The sequence below is a fragment of the Macaca thibetana genome, chromosome 1 (genome assembly GCF_024542745.1).
Source record: "Macaca thibetana thibetana isolate TM-01 chromosome 1, ASM2454274v1, whole genome shotgun sequence".
In the NCBI taxonomy this organism is placed as follows: domain Eukaryota; kingdom Metazoa; phylum Chordata; class Mammalia; order Primates; family Cercopithecidae; genus Macaca; species Macaca thibetana.
This window is the reverse complement of record NC_065578.1, coordinates 195,123,784-195,138,919: the sequence shown is the minus strand read 5'-3', so window position 1 is coordinate 195,138,919 and position 15,136 is coordinate 195,123,784. Positions and strand designations below refer to the sequence as shown.

Sequence of the window (15,136 nt, the reverse complement as noted above, 5' to 3'; positions counted from 1 at the left end):
ACTTATTTTCATTCTATACTGTTCTCCCCCTAGACTGAAAGTGAAATAGGAATAGGAGACGTTTATGAATAGAGGTCTATAAAACTACTGGTTCTGAAGTAGGAGAAAAGGAAGCAAAGGTTAAATGGCTACCACATTTCAACCCATAAATTCTGAATACTGGTAGGAATGTGGAACCAAGCACAATTTTCAATCTAAATGTATGCAAATCACATGTTTAAGTTCAATTCACACTTCTACGTTATGTCATGAAAAAAGTTCTTGGGTTAAAATTATTATAATTGACATAGAGTTGAGTTGTGATTGCCAGAAGAAAATTTGATTGAATGTTAAAAAGATTAGAGAGATTGGACTTCCTAATAAATATCTGTACTAAAGTTGCACTTTGTTTAGTTTTGGCTTACATAATATCACTTCTATTTTATAAATCCAGATTTGCACTAGTGTAAGCACTCATTTTTTAGAATGAAATACATTGCCTCACAATTATCTGTAGGGTAGATAGATCTTCTCTGTTAGCAGTCTACTGCTGGAAGCAGCATTTCCACTTTGAATCCAGATATACTTCCTTATACAAATAGTTGGAAGGAGAATTGGAGATCCTCTAATCTGGAATCTACAGAAAAATTGTGGATTCCCTGACCTATGAAAATGGAAAATTTTGCATCGGTTTAAAAACTATGGTTGATAAATTTACCTTTTCTATACAAGTCTAGTAAGTTGGAGTGCAAAATGTGGGGAGATAGTTAAGCTTTATTATTTTTTCAGAATATTTCACCATATGTTTTATTTCCATCTAACTTTGGTTTTTAAAAAATATTTGGTATGAACACCACATGTTCTTACCTATAAGTGGGAACTGAACAATGAGATCACTTGGACTCGGGAAGGGGAACATCACACACTGGGGCCTATTGCGGGGAGGGGGGATGGATGGCATTGGGAGTTATACCTGATGTAAATGACGAGTTGATGGGTGCTGACGAGTTGATGGGTGCAGCACACCAACATAGCACAAGTATACATATGTAACAAACCTGCACGTTATGCACATGTACCCTAGAACTTAAAGTATAATAAAAAAAAATGCACAATATCTACCCTCTTAGTAAATTTCAAGTATACAATACAGTATTGTGACCTAAAAGAAAAAAAAAAATATTTGGTATAATGGAATGGGAAATAGGATATCATTATATAATCATACACGCATCTTTATACAATAGAAAACTCATTAGGTAAACTATTTTATTTTCATATAGTCCACAGCTTATCTAAACTACTATAGTTAATTAATGTGTGATTATAAAGTTATAATAGTGACCCAGCAGCAGAGAAAAATGTTGGGCACGGGGTTCTAAAGAAATTATTGTTGCTGTACCTAGTTAATTATCTTCATTTTGAATATTTGGTTTAGATTTACATATGAGATAGATTATCCAGGGGTATCCTAGCTTAAAGTCTGAACATCCTTATCAGTATTTGGATATTTAGATCTATAGCAACATTTTGAACAATATTTAAATATACAAAATACTCAGCGTATTTTTTTTTTACTACGGTTATCACAGTTTTTTTGTATGTCTTTGAGCATTTTTTAGAACCTTTCGTTATTATAATTTCGTAGTGGAAATGTACAGATTAAATCATTTCACAGTGTGTGCATTACAAAAAATAGTTACTTTGTGATTCTTATGCAAAAGACTTGAAAGATACCTAATTAAATACATAGCAGTTCAAGGAAACTGCTTTCAAATTATATTTCAGCTCATTCTGAATTTTTTTTTTCTGAGCCAATGCATTATCCTGAAAGGTCTCTAGTAGCTTTTCTGAAAAGGATCTTTTAAGTTGGTTTCCTGAATCTCAAGTTATGGACTTTTCACTTCTAATCCCCAAAAATGAAGTCTTTTACAGTATTTTATCCTGATGTTTATGTGATTATTGCTGTGCTTCTGAAGCCTGTGTTTCAAATGGTAATTTGCCTCCATAGAGACCACTCTAAGTTGCTGATGTCATCAGTTATTCTTAATAACCATAATTACTGAGCAATATAGAATGGCTATCTAAAAACTTAGCAGTGTTGAACAAGTTAAAAGGGATTTTTTCCCCCACTATATTGTGTGTGTGCGCTGAGCACACTACAAAGAAATATTCTCCTGTAATGTTTTTAGAGGAAGAAATAGTTCAGTTTCTTAAGTGCCCTAAAAGAAGATATAACATAGTTTTCCTATACTATAATGCCTAAGTGATAATTTTAGCTACCAGAACTCTTACCAGTTATTAATGTTGTTGATATGAATTATTTATTTCTGAAGAGTAACACCACCAACAATTGATATTTCTTAATTAAAATAGTTACTTATCTAAGTAATCTTATTTTTGTCTTTGTAGTTAGATTATTTCTAAGATTGTATATTAAGTAGGAACTTCTTATAAAAAGAAACCTCAGCCGGGCACAGTGACCCACACCTGTAATCCCAAAACTTTGGAGTACTAAGGAAAGAGGATCACTTGAGGCCAGGAGTTCAAGACCAGCCTGGGCAGCATAGCGAGACTCCATCTCTACAAAACATAAAAAAAGAAGTTGGGCATGGTGACACACACCTGCAATGGTAGCTACTTGGGAGGCTGAGGCAGGAGGTTCACTTGATCCCAGGAGTTTGAGACTGCAGTGAGCTATGAAGGTGCCACCACACCACCCTGGGTGATAGAGCAAGACCCTGTCTATGGAAAGGATGGGATGGGGAGGAAATCTCTGTAACTAGAGAAAAAATTAAACTTATTGTTATCAGTTCATCATCTGTAAAATGGAGATGACAATACTGATTACAAAGGTTTTTTTTAAAGAAATGTATATATTTTGGCACACATATATTTACAATTGATATATATTCACTAATGCTCAATAAATCACAGTTATTAATATGATGGCTTTCTACATAAAGCTGTTTGTGTATTTAGATGAAGTTCTAAACCTTAAGGGTTTTAAATAAAAATCTACCTTTTAAGCAACATATTTCTATGTTTTATATATATATATAAATATATCTATGCATTATGTAAATAAGACTTTGAAAAATACAGTTTTAGAATGTTTTTGCTGATCCAACTGCTGACAGAGAAGTTAGGGAACATTTAAATAGTTACACTTTTTTTTTCAAATAAAGTAAAAATACTTAATTTTTAAAATCATTAAAGTAGATTTTTCTTAGACATTTGTAGTTTAGAATATGCATTTTTATCACAAATAGTGAATGCATTAATTAGTAGTCCAGGAATCCTAATTCCTGAGAAAATGTAACCTGATAGGCTGTATATGACCAAGCAAACTACAATTAAAGAAGGACAGTGAAATGGGAAAAGGCTAGGAAATGAATTTAAACCTTGGAATATATACTGTCATTAATACTGCAGTTGGGCTAAGTGCAGGGGCTCACACCTGTACTCCCAGCACTTTGAGAGGCTAAGGCAGACGGATTGCTTGAGCTCAGGAGTTGAAGACCAGCCTGGGCAACATGGCAAAACCCTGTTTCTACAAAAGCTACAAAAAATTAGCTGGGTATGATGGCATGTGCCTACAGTCCCAGCTACTCAGGAGGCTGAGGTGGGAGAATCACCTTAGCCTGGGAAATCGAGGCTGCAGTGAGCCATGATTTTGCCACCGCACTCCAACCTGGACGATGGAGTGAGACTCTGTCTCAAAACAAAAACAAAAACAAAACAACTTGCGATTGAAGAAACCAGGTTCTTCATTGTGTTGTGTTTCTGCCAGAGACACTGTTTACTTAAGTGTAGGCTATAAGGAAATAACTGCATTCGGGGACCTGAAGTTTTTGTGACTAACAGAAGAGTTCATGTTATTTTTTATAGTAACAGGCTAGTTTTACACAAGGCTAACGAATTCATTAACAACTTAAATGAACAAATTATATCAACTATAATCATTTTATGATTAAATGAATATTACCAATATTTTACATGTTTTATAATATGTAGATTATATTCCTGAGAGATCAAATAAGAACTCTGTAGGCCGGGCATGGTGGCTTATGCCTGTAATCCCAGCACTTTGGGAGGCCGAGGCGGGTGGATCACTTGAGGTCAGGAGTTCAAGACCAGCCTGGCCAACGTGGTAAAACCCTATCTCTCTTAAAATACAAAAATTAGCCAGGTATGGTGGCGGGCACCTATAACCCCAGCTACTCTGGACCCTGAGGCAGGAGAATCGCTGGAACCCGGGAGGCGGAGGTTGCAGTGAGCTGAGATCACGCCTTTGCACTCCAGTCTGGGCAACAAAAAGAGCCTCTGTCTCAAAAAAATAAAAACAACAAACTTTGTAGTAGATACTGTAGGAGGAAGGTTTTAATGATCATTAACCATCTTAGAAAGCTTCTTGCTTGTGGTGGGGAACCTGTATAAAAATGTTTTGTGCTCTGTTCTGATCTCTTAATAGTTGTTTGTTTACTATAATATATTCCTATAGTCATAGCATGTAGACATCTATAACTGTCTCTTTCATTTTCCTCAAAAGGAAAGTTTTCATATATCATTTAAATTCCACAAGACTTCTCATAACTTAAGTCTTAACTGTAATCAAGGTGGATCTGAGAAATTCAGTCTCACACTTCTCTCACACCTGCTTTTGTTTTCTATACCATCTTTACCTTAAAAGAAAAATAAATAACAAAAACTTTATAAAATACTGAGAGAGAAAATGAAAAAACTAACCCCAACTCTTCCTCTCAGTTTCCTTAATCATCCAATCATCCAGTCTTTAGCTGTCTGTTCCCATCTATTCCAGAAGCTAAGACAGCAGTGATGAAACAAAAATCTCAGTAACATAACTAAAGAATAAGAGAAAACTGTGGACAAATGACCAGCAAACAGCAAGTTTTTGAAAGAGGGTAAAGGATAGGGCAGATGTTTCCTTAATACATTTCTGTAAGCTAAAGGTCTATTAATTCAGTTCTTTATTAGATTGCGATTTGGTAAAATACCTCCTCCAAAACACTGAATGTAATACTAAATCTTTGACAGTTGGAATGGGTTATTAATTCATTTCTAGGAGTTGTTTAAATCAAAGACATAATCATAACAAAAGTAGTGCAGAAACAAAGTGACTTTACCATTTGGGATGTCAGGTTTATAATTCACATTATTTTCAAATAGCAATTCTGTAGGACAGGATTTCTCAAGAGTTGGAAGTTAAGACAGGAGAATTGATACTAAATTTTGTTACCAGCTTGACGCTTGTGGAATACTTTTCTACTGCATTTCTGTATTTGAAGTCTTGTTAATTGTCCTCTCACAGAATAAAGGCTAGAACAGAGGTTCTATGAGATTCTCCGCCCCCTTCCCCCCGCCTTTTTTTTTGAGATGGGGTCTCACCCAGACTCAACTCGAACTCCTGGGCTTAAGGGTTCCTCCCACCACTGAGCCCAGCTGAGATTCTCTTAATGTGTGCTCCAACATCTTCAAGACGAATCAAAAAATATATAAGTCCTTCATTGCAATAGAAAGTAGATCCAATAATAAAAAACACCCTAAGTAAATTTGCTTTTATGAAATAGTGATTGTTGTTATTTTTCAAGAGAAGTTATTTTTAGTATTAAATCAGTCGAACTGGTGTCAAGGAAAAAGATTATCTCACAGAAGAGTTTTCTTTCTGCAAGCAACTGGCAGAAATGTATCATGTTTGATTATGGATCCATTTGTATTCCCTGTGTATTTTAATGTTTCCCACACTGTTCATCATAAAATGAAAAATACGTAAAGCTCTGTTTAATTATGTCTTTGAATATCCATGTATTCTTCTGGGAGGTGGGGAAGGTAGCTTTAAATACTTTCATTTGTGTAGACTTTCTTGATTTCATCATTTAAAAAAGATTTCATACACCGAGATAGATGTGTATTGTAGACATCATCTATAGGTTCTTAAAATGAAATTGCTATTTCCACAATTAAACAAATTCCTTGTAAGATTAGTCAGGAAGAGAAACGGAAATATACCAAAATATATTACAACAAAGTGTATTTTAGAAAATATCAAAGCACAGTAAATACCAGCCTGTCCCCCATGAAGTGCAAACTATGATTCCTCCCTAAATTATAAATCTGTGAGTTTGAAAGAACAGAAGGAATTTGATAACGTTTCATGGTAGCACAGTTTTTGCCAAACCGTTTTTCACAGAGCCGTTGTATCTTACATCGCAGTGTTTCTGAAGGAGCCAAAAGTAGTTACTGATGCTCAAGCAACTGAGGAATTACGAGCATTCTATTAAGTAAGGGTACCAGTTTGTAACTATGTCATTGCATGTTAATACTTTTTGATTCCCCTAATGACTAAATATGGTTCTCAATGTGTGTGATTTCCATCTGAATCAAAGGGAGTCATGTACACAAAGCTAGAATTTGATGCAGTGCTACTTTGAAATATAAAGAGTATTTCTACAACACTTGCCTTCAAACTTTAAATGAAACCCATAAGAGATGTGAAAAAAGAATTATGACAAGGACAACCTAATATAAGTTTTATAAATTTTAGGAAATGTCATCTTTTTACTGGTTTCAGAGACTTTTTCAAATGTTTTAAACACAATTTTCAGATAACAATAATGAAAAGCTGAGCCCCAAACCAGGGACAGGTGAACCAGTTTTAAGTTTGCACTACAGCACAGAAGGAACAACTACAAGCACAATAAAACTGAACTTTACAGATGAATGGTAAGTTAATATTTTTGTAAAGATGTTCTTAGCCATTTTGTAGGATTGTATTAGATTTCAATTTTTAACACTTTGTCATCTTTATGTTTTGCTTTGCTATAAGGTATTGGTTCTCAAACTTGAGTGTGCCTCAGAATCACTGGGAGAGCTCTTTAAAATGCATATTACTGGACCCCACTCTCAGAATTAGGTTTAGGGTGGAGGTCTGAGAATTTGCATTTTTAAAAACTTTCCAGATGATGCCAATGTTGCTCATCCTAGAATATTACTTTTGCATTTTCTATCAAAAGAAATTAGTGCAAAAATATAAACTTAACATTTTGGGACTTTTTGCAGTTGTGGTCCTAGGTAGGTGTATATGTATGATTTTTGTTTTGAGTTTTAGAATATAATTTTAGTGATAATATACTGTATTCTCCCCTGAATTTGTTTGACTTAACTTTATAATATTCCCATGTTACTTAATTTTAATATATATTATTTTACTAGCTATGTAATAGTCCATCAAGTAGATGTACTGTAGTTTACTTAGCCATTTTCCTTTAATTGGGCCGTAAATTTGTTTACCATTTTTTACCAAATAAGGCTTTAATGAATATCTTTGTTTATAAAGCTTTTTCCTGCCTTCAAGATTATTTATTTGAGAGATATTTCAGAAATGAACTATATCTAGATTAAAAGATATTGCTAAGTTATTTCCAAAAGAATCTTTACTTACTATAGTCCTGCTAGGCACATATGGAAGTATATGACTTACTGTCTCCAGGCTAGTGTTCAATATAATTATTTATTTTTAACTTCTATATTTGATTTAAAAATACTTTTAGTATTTATTTAACTGATTACTAGTAAGGTTGAACTTTTTATTTAATGGTCATATAGCTTCTCTTTAACAATGTTTCTGATCATATTTATTGCTCATTAATCTAATGAAATTTTACATTTAAGAAAAGCAAGTTATGTAAGCTTTTTATACTCTTTCCCACTGTCTCATGACCAATTGATTGAGAGAGCATACAAAATTTTTAATTTAAATTTAGAAATAGTAATATATTAGTTAATATATTGATATAGTATTTCTTAATATATAATATAGTTATATATTTGTTAGTATATAATTATACCAATTGTTTAATGACCAATATATTAATTATTCACAATTAATATATTAATATATTTAATATTTAATTGTATATTAATATATGATCATGTTATGTTGCTATATTATATGTAATATAATATAGTTATATATTGTCTTAATATGTAATGAACTATGTGTTGATATGTGATACTACTTTTATTTAAATTCACTGGTTTCCATTTGTGTTTATGTATGTATGTATCTATTTTAAAATATTTGATTAAGTAGGATCTTAACATACTGTTGGATATCTTCTATGTTCCTGGGACTATTCTAGACATTGGAAATACATCAGTGAAAAAAAGTACTTAAACCCCTGCCTTATTGGAACTTACATTCTAGATGGAGGAAGTTTACTATAAACATAATAAATAAGTGTACCATATAGTATGTTAGAAGGTACTAAGTACAATGGAGGAAAATAGAGCAGGTAAAGGTGATTGGAAAACCTAGGCATCATTGAGAAGGTGACATTTGGGCAAAATGTCACTTGAAGAGTGAGAAGGAGTGAGCCACATATATATATATCTAGGGGAAAAGCATTTGGGGCAGAGAGAAAACCAGTAGAAAGACTCTGAAACAGAAGCATCAGACCTAGTATGTTCAAGGATCTTAAGAAGACCTGTGTAGCTGGAGTGGAGTGAGCAGTGGAGACAGGAGTAGTAGATAAGGTCTGCCAGGAAATTGAGGAGGATATTTAAAAGGAAACGGTTATTTCTGGTTATTGTGTTGAGCATATGCCATTGGTATAAACCAGAAGGACAGTTAAAAAGCTATGGTAGTAAGAAAGGTTAGAGGTGGTGGTGGCTTAGACAAGAATGGGAGCAGTGGAGGTGGTTTAAAAAAAAAAGTGTTTGGATTCTAGATATATATTTGAAGGTGCAGCCAGTAGGACTTCTTTATAAGTCTTAGTGCCTGACCATTTAAAAATCGTGATGTTTGTGGCCTTTTTTCTTAATACATAATTAAGGTGACAGTAGGTCATCATGCTTATCACGTCTTTTCCATTCTCATGATTCTGTATACAAGGAGCTGGCGTCTTCTGAAGAATCTTATCTATACTTTTTGAGGTTTTTTTTTTGGAGAAAATCATTAGTCCCATTCTTCTTTTGAATGCTACTTTTCCTTCTCTAAAAACTGACCATGAACTATATTCTCGTTCATCAATTTCTTATTTCTTTGTCAGAAAAGCAGTTTGCATTTTTTATTTATTATACAAGTATTCAACATTCATTGTAAAACAAACAAACAAACAGGCAGAACTAAAAAAAAAAGTATACAGTCTTTTTCATCTATACCAGGATTGTGTCTTGCTTTTATTTTTTCTTTGGTAACAGATGAGGCAATAGAACATGCTAAGAGCTTGGACTGAAATTGACAAGTTTTTGAACCTCTCTAAATCTCAGTTTTCTCCCTTGAAAATGGGCATATTTAATAGAACCTACTTCATAGGTATAGTATGAAGATTTAATGAGATCATGCAGAGAAAGTACATAGCACTTACTAGCACCTTGATTGGCACCTGAGAAGGCCGTCAGTGACTGTTAGCTACAGTTCTCATCTTTTGTAAATTGTCTTTCAGATACTTTGCCCAGTTTTCTACTATGGTGTTTATCTTTTTCTTGTTGCATTATTAGAGCTATTTATTTATTATAGAATTACATGAGGGTTATACTATTTGTCTTTCATTTGTTGCAAATATTTTTCCCAATTTGGTGTATGTTTTTCAGTTTACTTACAGTGGTTTTGCCTTATGGTTTCTGCCTGTGATAGCATGCATGGGAAAGCCTTGTTATTCCTAGAATTAAGGGAAAAGGTTCTTCTTATATTCCTCTCATATTTTCTATAATTTGGTATCAAAAACTATATTCCTTATAGAATTTATTTTCCCATAAAGTATAATGTGAAGCCATAGCTTTGGTTTTACCACATGGCTGTTTTCTTGTCTCATTACCATTTATTGAACAATCTTTTTGTTTCTGTGTGATTTAAAATGCCATATTAACATATGTTAAATATATTTACTCGGTTACTGTGTCTTTTCCACTAATATGTCTCTGTTCCTTTTTTATTTTAATTATCATAATGTATACAATGAGCGTTTTATTCATGCCTGAATCATAGCTTTCTCAATGGAAAAAATAAATATATATATACCACATTAGCTTTTCTTTGCCAAAATAGCTGTATATTCCTTTCTGATTTAAAAGAAGTACAGGTTTATCACACACTCACACACACACACACACACACAAAATTCAGTGTAAAAAATTTACCTGTGGTAATCCTACTGACATGACACTCAACACAAGTGCATAGCCTTCCTGACATGTTTCTCTGCATATATACACCCATATGAATATACAGTTTTACTTAAATAATATTATATATGTATTCTCTCTCTCTCTCTTTTTTTTTTTTTAAGTCAAATTGACTTCTGCAATCAGCCTAGAAGAGTTTTTGTCATGGCGAAAAGTCCATGATAGTTTGTATTGTTTATTGAGTTACTGGTATTTGTCTATAATTAGTGTTTTTTTAAGTTACTGTAAATCTTACTTTTTTCTTGTTTACATTTATTTTAAACTTAAAGAATTGTTGCGTTTCTATGAATTTAATTTAAATCTCAGTCAGATTGTTATACATGTCCTCTTTCTCATTCAGTCCTCTTCTTACACATATGCCATGATTTGTCACAGAATACTCATTGAAAATTATTTCTTTAAAAATTGGCCTTGTATTCTGCTATAGCCAGAAATGCTAATAGAACTATGGTCATCATCAGGTGAGTATTAAAACTGAAGCAGAAAATGTTACCCTGTCCTTCTATAGAACTATGATGCTCAGTCACCTGCCATATCTGAACAGCAGATCAGAACTGGAAGTGATCCACAGGGAGCAGTTCAAAAGATCAAATAACTGGCCAGGCTTTTGTTCAAGTATTAATTTTTAAAGTAGCCTGGAATAACAGAGTCTAAGGGCGTATCATAAAAATCTGTGTAACCATTAAGGATTTGGATATGGTGAACCACCTGTAGTGAAGACAAGAAAGGTGACAATGTAGTTCACTTAAAACTCAATACAGAGACATGTAGAAATACATACTAGATAATAGAAGGATCCAAACAGTGAAGAAGCAGTCCCTTTATATTTTTAAATCTTTTTTTCAAGAGTAAAGTGTGTTGTGATAGTCATCTCGATTTGTTTGAAATGATGTTTACAAATGCTATTAAAGTAATAAATCCTACATTTTACTTGTATTGTGAATTTTTTGGTCTACCTCTCTAGTTGTAAAATACAAAAATTATCCTAAAAGATTGTATTTATTAACTTTTTGGTGGAATCACTTATCTTGTTTTGATGATAGGAGCAGTATAGCGTCAAGTTCTAGAGGAATTGGGAGCCATTGCAAATCTGAGGGTCAGGAGGAATCTTTGGTCCCACAGAGCTCAGTGCAACCCCCAGAAGGAGACAGTGAGACAAGTAAGATGTTATTTTGCTTTTGTTGTTATAAAACCCCAACATTGGATGTTTACCTACTTTTTTGTTCCCTTTGATGCTGTATTTTTGTTTCTTGTTTTTAATAAATTACTTTTGCTTCTGTAGTCCAGCTGTTAAAACTGATAGATAGCAGATCCAAAAGATGGGGACCTTAAGCAGTTAAAATGAGGAGATATAGTGAAGCACAGTCCTCTTTGTGGACACAGTGGCCAGGATAATTATTCATCATACTGTAAATGGATGAGATATAGATGTTAGTTTGAATTAATCTTTTTCATTTTTATACCTAGCAGTGAAATCCGCTGTATCTGTTTTGATTGTGTGTGTGGTTTATAGAGGGGGAAAAAGAAGTAGGATCTAAACAGGTTACGAGTGAATCTATTTAATACCTGAAGTGCCACTTAGGGGATTTTTCAGATCCCTTTTCTAGTAGAATATTTTTATATGACAATGACATGAAATTTAATGTCTAGCACAGAGACTAGAACACAGTAGATGTTCAATAAATGCTTGATACATGAAGGAACAAATGAATTATATTTCTTATAAATGTATAAGTACCTTAGTATAACAGAGTTTAAAATTAAATATGTGTAAGACAGCTATCTGGTAAGCAAATGTCCAATAAGGAATGTTAAAGACTGATCCTTCATGCATCTGACAGTTAAATTCCAGAATTAAGTATTTTCAATGGCCAAAACAGAATTTATAGTATGGTTAGCTTGACTACTTGTTCATAATAGTTTAGATTTTACCAAGTACGTGATAGAGGGGCAGAAAAATGCTCAGTTTTAAGTTTAGATTTTGGGAAGCTTAGTAAAATGCAGGATCAAGTAATTTCAGCTGTAAGGGATAGTCTAAAGCAGAGATTCTGCACATAGAGTTAATGAAGCCCAATGCCTGGACATTAGGAAGAAGCGGTGGGCCCATCCATCCATGATAGTGTTTGTACAATTTTATGTGCAAATACATATTTGCCTTGTACTGAGGGGAGGTTTTAGCTGAATGTTAAAGGTTCCTATGACTCAGAAAGGGTTAAGAACCGTTTATCCATAGGAAAGCTGGAGTATTAAGTTGATGTTTACTTTTCTAAAAAAATCTGGATTTAATGGTACATTTGGCCCCACATGCCCATAGATTCCATGGAAATACTCTCTCCCAAAATAACAATATGACAATAAAAAGGAACACAGATTTAAAAATAACAGTGTAGTAACCGTTTACATAGCATTTACATTGTATTAGGTATTATAAGTAATATAGAAATGATTTACAGTATAAGGAAGGGTATGCATAGGTTATATACAAATATGCCATTATATATGAGGGACTTGAGGATCTACAGATTTTGGTATTTTCAGCGATTTTAGAACTAATCCCTCATGGATACCAAGGGGTGACTGTAATTTGGTTTATTTACAGAAACTCCTGAAGAATCATCAGAGGATGTGACAAAATATCAGGAAGGAGTATCTGCAGAAAACCCAGTTCAGAACCATATCAATATAAGTGAGTTGCTCCCTTTAGATAATTGCTTTGTATGAGAAAATAAAAAGCCTTAATATATGTTAATCTCTAGAGTTAGAGACCATGTCCAAATGTGTTGTGGAATTTTCCTCCCCTTATAGAGGAATTAGATGTCATAGTAGAATGTGTTTGTCAGCTCCTAAGTTAGGTTAAATAATTAATATTGCCCACTTTACCACCTGTTACATACAACTTTATTTTCTGACAGCACAATCAGATAAGTTCACAGCCAAGCCATCGGATTCCAACTCAGGAGAAAGAAATGACCTCAATCTTGATAGCTCTTGTGGGGTTCCAGAAGAATCTACTTCATCTGAAAAAGCCAAGGAACCAGAAACTTCAGATCAGACTAGCACTGAGAGTGCTACCAATGAAAATAACACCAATCCTGAGCCTCAGTTCCAAACAGAAGCCATCGGGCCTTCAGCTCATGAAGAAACATCCACCAGGGACTCTGCTCTTCAGGACACAGATGACAGTGATGATGACCCAGTCCTGATCCCAGGTGCAAGGTATCGAGCAGGACCTGGTGATAGGTTGGTAAATTTTTAATTAACATGAACTGTAAAAAATGTATTTCACGAGGATTTGTTTGAAGTCATGTAAGGGAATCTCTCCATTTTTGACAGTTGCTTCCTCTAAGAGTGTCTTTTTCATATAAACCTAAAGAAACTTTACAGTTTACTGTAAATGATTTTACATATTATATTTTTTGAGCACTGTACATTAATAGGGAAATAAAAAGTCTTCATTCTCCTTATCTCTAGCACTGAGACCTGCTTCTGAATTTACAGATCAAGAGAAAACAAGGTTAAGAATGACCCACAGGTTATTTATGAAGTCAAGGTTATACTTAGCTCTCAGATTATCTTGTAGATATCCAGGCCTCTATCAGTTTTGCTTTGGTTTTAATGTTAATTTTTTCCTGCTTTTCTATTGACCCTGGATTAAGGTAGTGTGTTGGTAGTTCTGTGTTTGGAAACACTGTTTTTCTTTGATTTCTACTAAACTTAGTGACTGAATTTAGAAAATGAAAAATTACACTAAATAAATACTGTAGCAGCAATAAAAAATTGAATTGCCAACATGTTTATATAGTTTTTCTATATTTTATGTGATCACAAGGATATATTTTCTTTTGTGGGAGATAAATTTTTAAAGTATACTGCATTTCATACTTATGGAAAACTATTTCTGTTATTAGTGTTATGATATCTCATTGTAAGTTCTGTCTTCTTTCAGAGAACCTAGTTTTAATCTTAAAATCCTAGTTTACAAAGGAGTGAGATTCTATTTGAAATCACGTTTTATATGCTCAGTATATTGCTGTTTATAAGATACGCTAAAGTATCTGTCAACTGAAAAATATAATGAAAGATTAATTTACCACTTATAGTCAAGAACATAATGATGGGTTTGAGTACTGGTTTCACCACCTACCAGCAATGTTTTTTCATTCAAATTACTTAATGACTCTTAAAGATTCAGTTTCCTTATCTATAAAATAGGGTTATGATTATCTAAAATTATTGCAAGAATTTAAAAACATATCTATCAGTCAATCATGATGTGACCTGGCTCATATTAATAGCACTAATTAAATGATAGCTGTATTAAACAATCAAGATAGTCTATGAGGCCCCTTTAATTTTTAAAAGAATGATAGTAAAAATGACTCTAGGGATACAGACTGACAGAAAACAGGCAAAAATCCTGAAGAGGATAGCTTGCAGTTCAGGGGAACTGCCTTTTCTTAACTATGAAAGGGTATGTTTCTTCCTTTAGTCATATTTGGGAAATGTTTACTTTGCCATGGTACTTTTTTTGTAGATACGAACCAAGAATTTCCTCCCATATTTATACTTAGAGATTAATCAAACATCTTCTCTTTACCTATACACATTAATCTTGAACATTCTTAATATATATTTTAGGCAAGTAAGCCTTGGTTCTATTTCTTTCTATACCCAGAGGGAGTTCCTTAGAATGTTATTACCACTTAATATATGCAGATGAGATTAGCAAGCTTAGCGCAATTTGAAAATCAAACTGATAATTTCCAAAACCCAGGGTTGAGAGCTAGATTCTATAATTTAATTAAGCTTGTACCTTTATGGCCTTCCATTTATATAAATGAGCTAATGTCTTATTTTTCTATATTTAAGTAGTAGAACATGATACTGAGGTCATAATTGAAAATAAAATTTAAGTGCCCAGTTTCTAGTAATGTTTTTTATGGATATTAGA

General features: G+C 33.3%; 1 protein-coding gene across 11 annotated transcripts in view; it reads left to right on the top strand.

Moving 5' to 3' along the window:
* Positions 1-15,136, top strand: part of DCAF6 (DDB1 and CUL4 associated factor 6) — a 141,409-nt gene that overhangs the window by 99,070 nt on the left and 27,203 nt on the right. For all 11 annotated transcript variants that reach the window (XM_050768300.1, XM_050768238.1, XM_050768289.1 and 8 more), the window contains 4 exons: positions 6,606-6,723; positions 11,229-11,344; positions 12,785-12,871; positions 13,098-13,425. In XM_050768300.1, the coding sequence (XP_050624257.1) occupies positions 6,606-6,723; positions 11,229-11,344; positions 12,785-12,871; positions 13,098-13,425 (649 nt within the window). The remainder of the gene's footprint in view (positions 1-6,605; positions 6,724-11,228; positions 11,345-12,784; positions 12,872-13,097; positions 13,426-15,136) is intronic.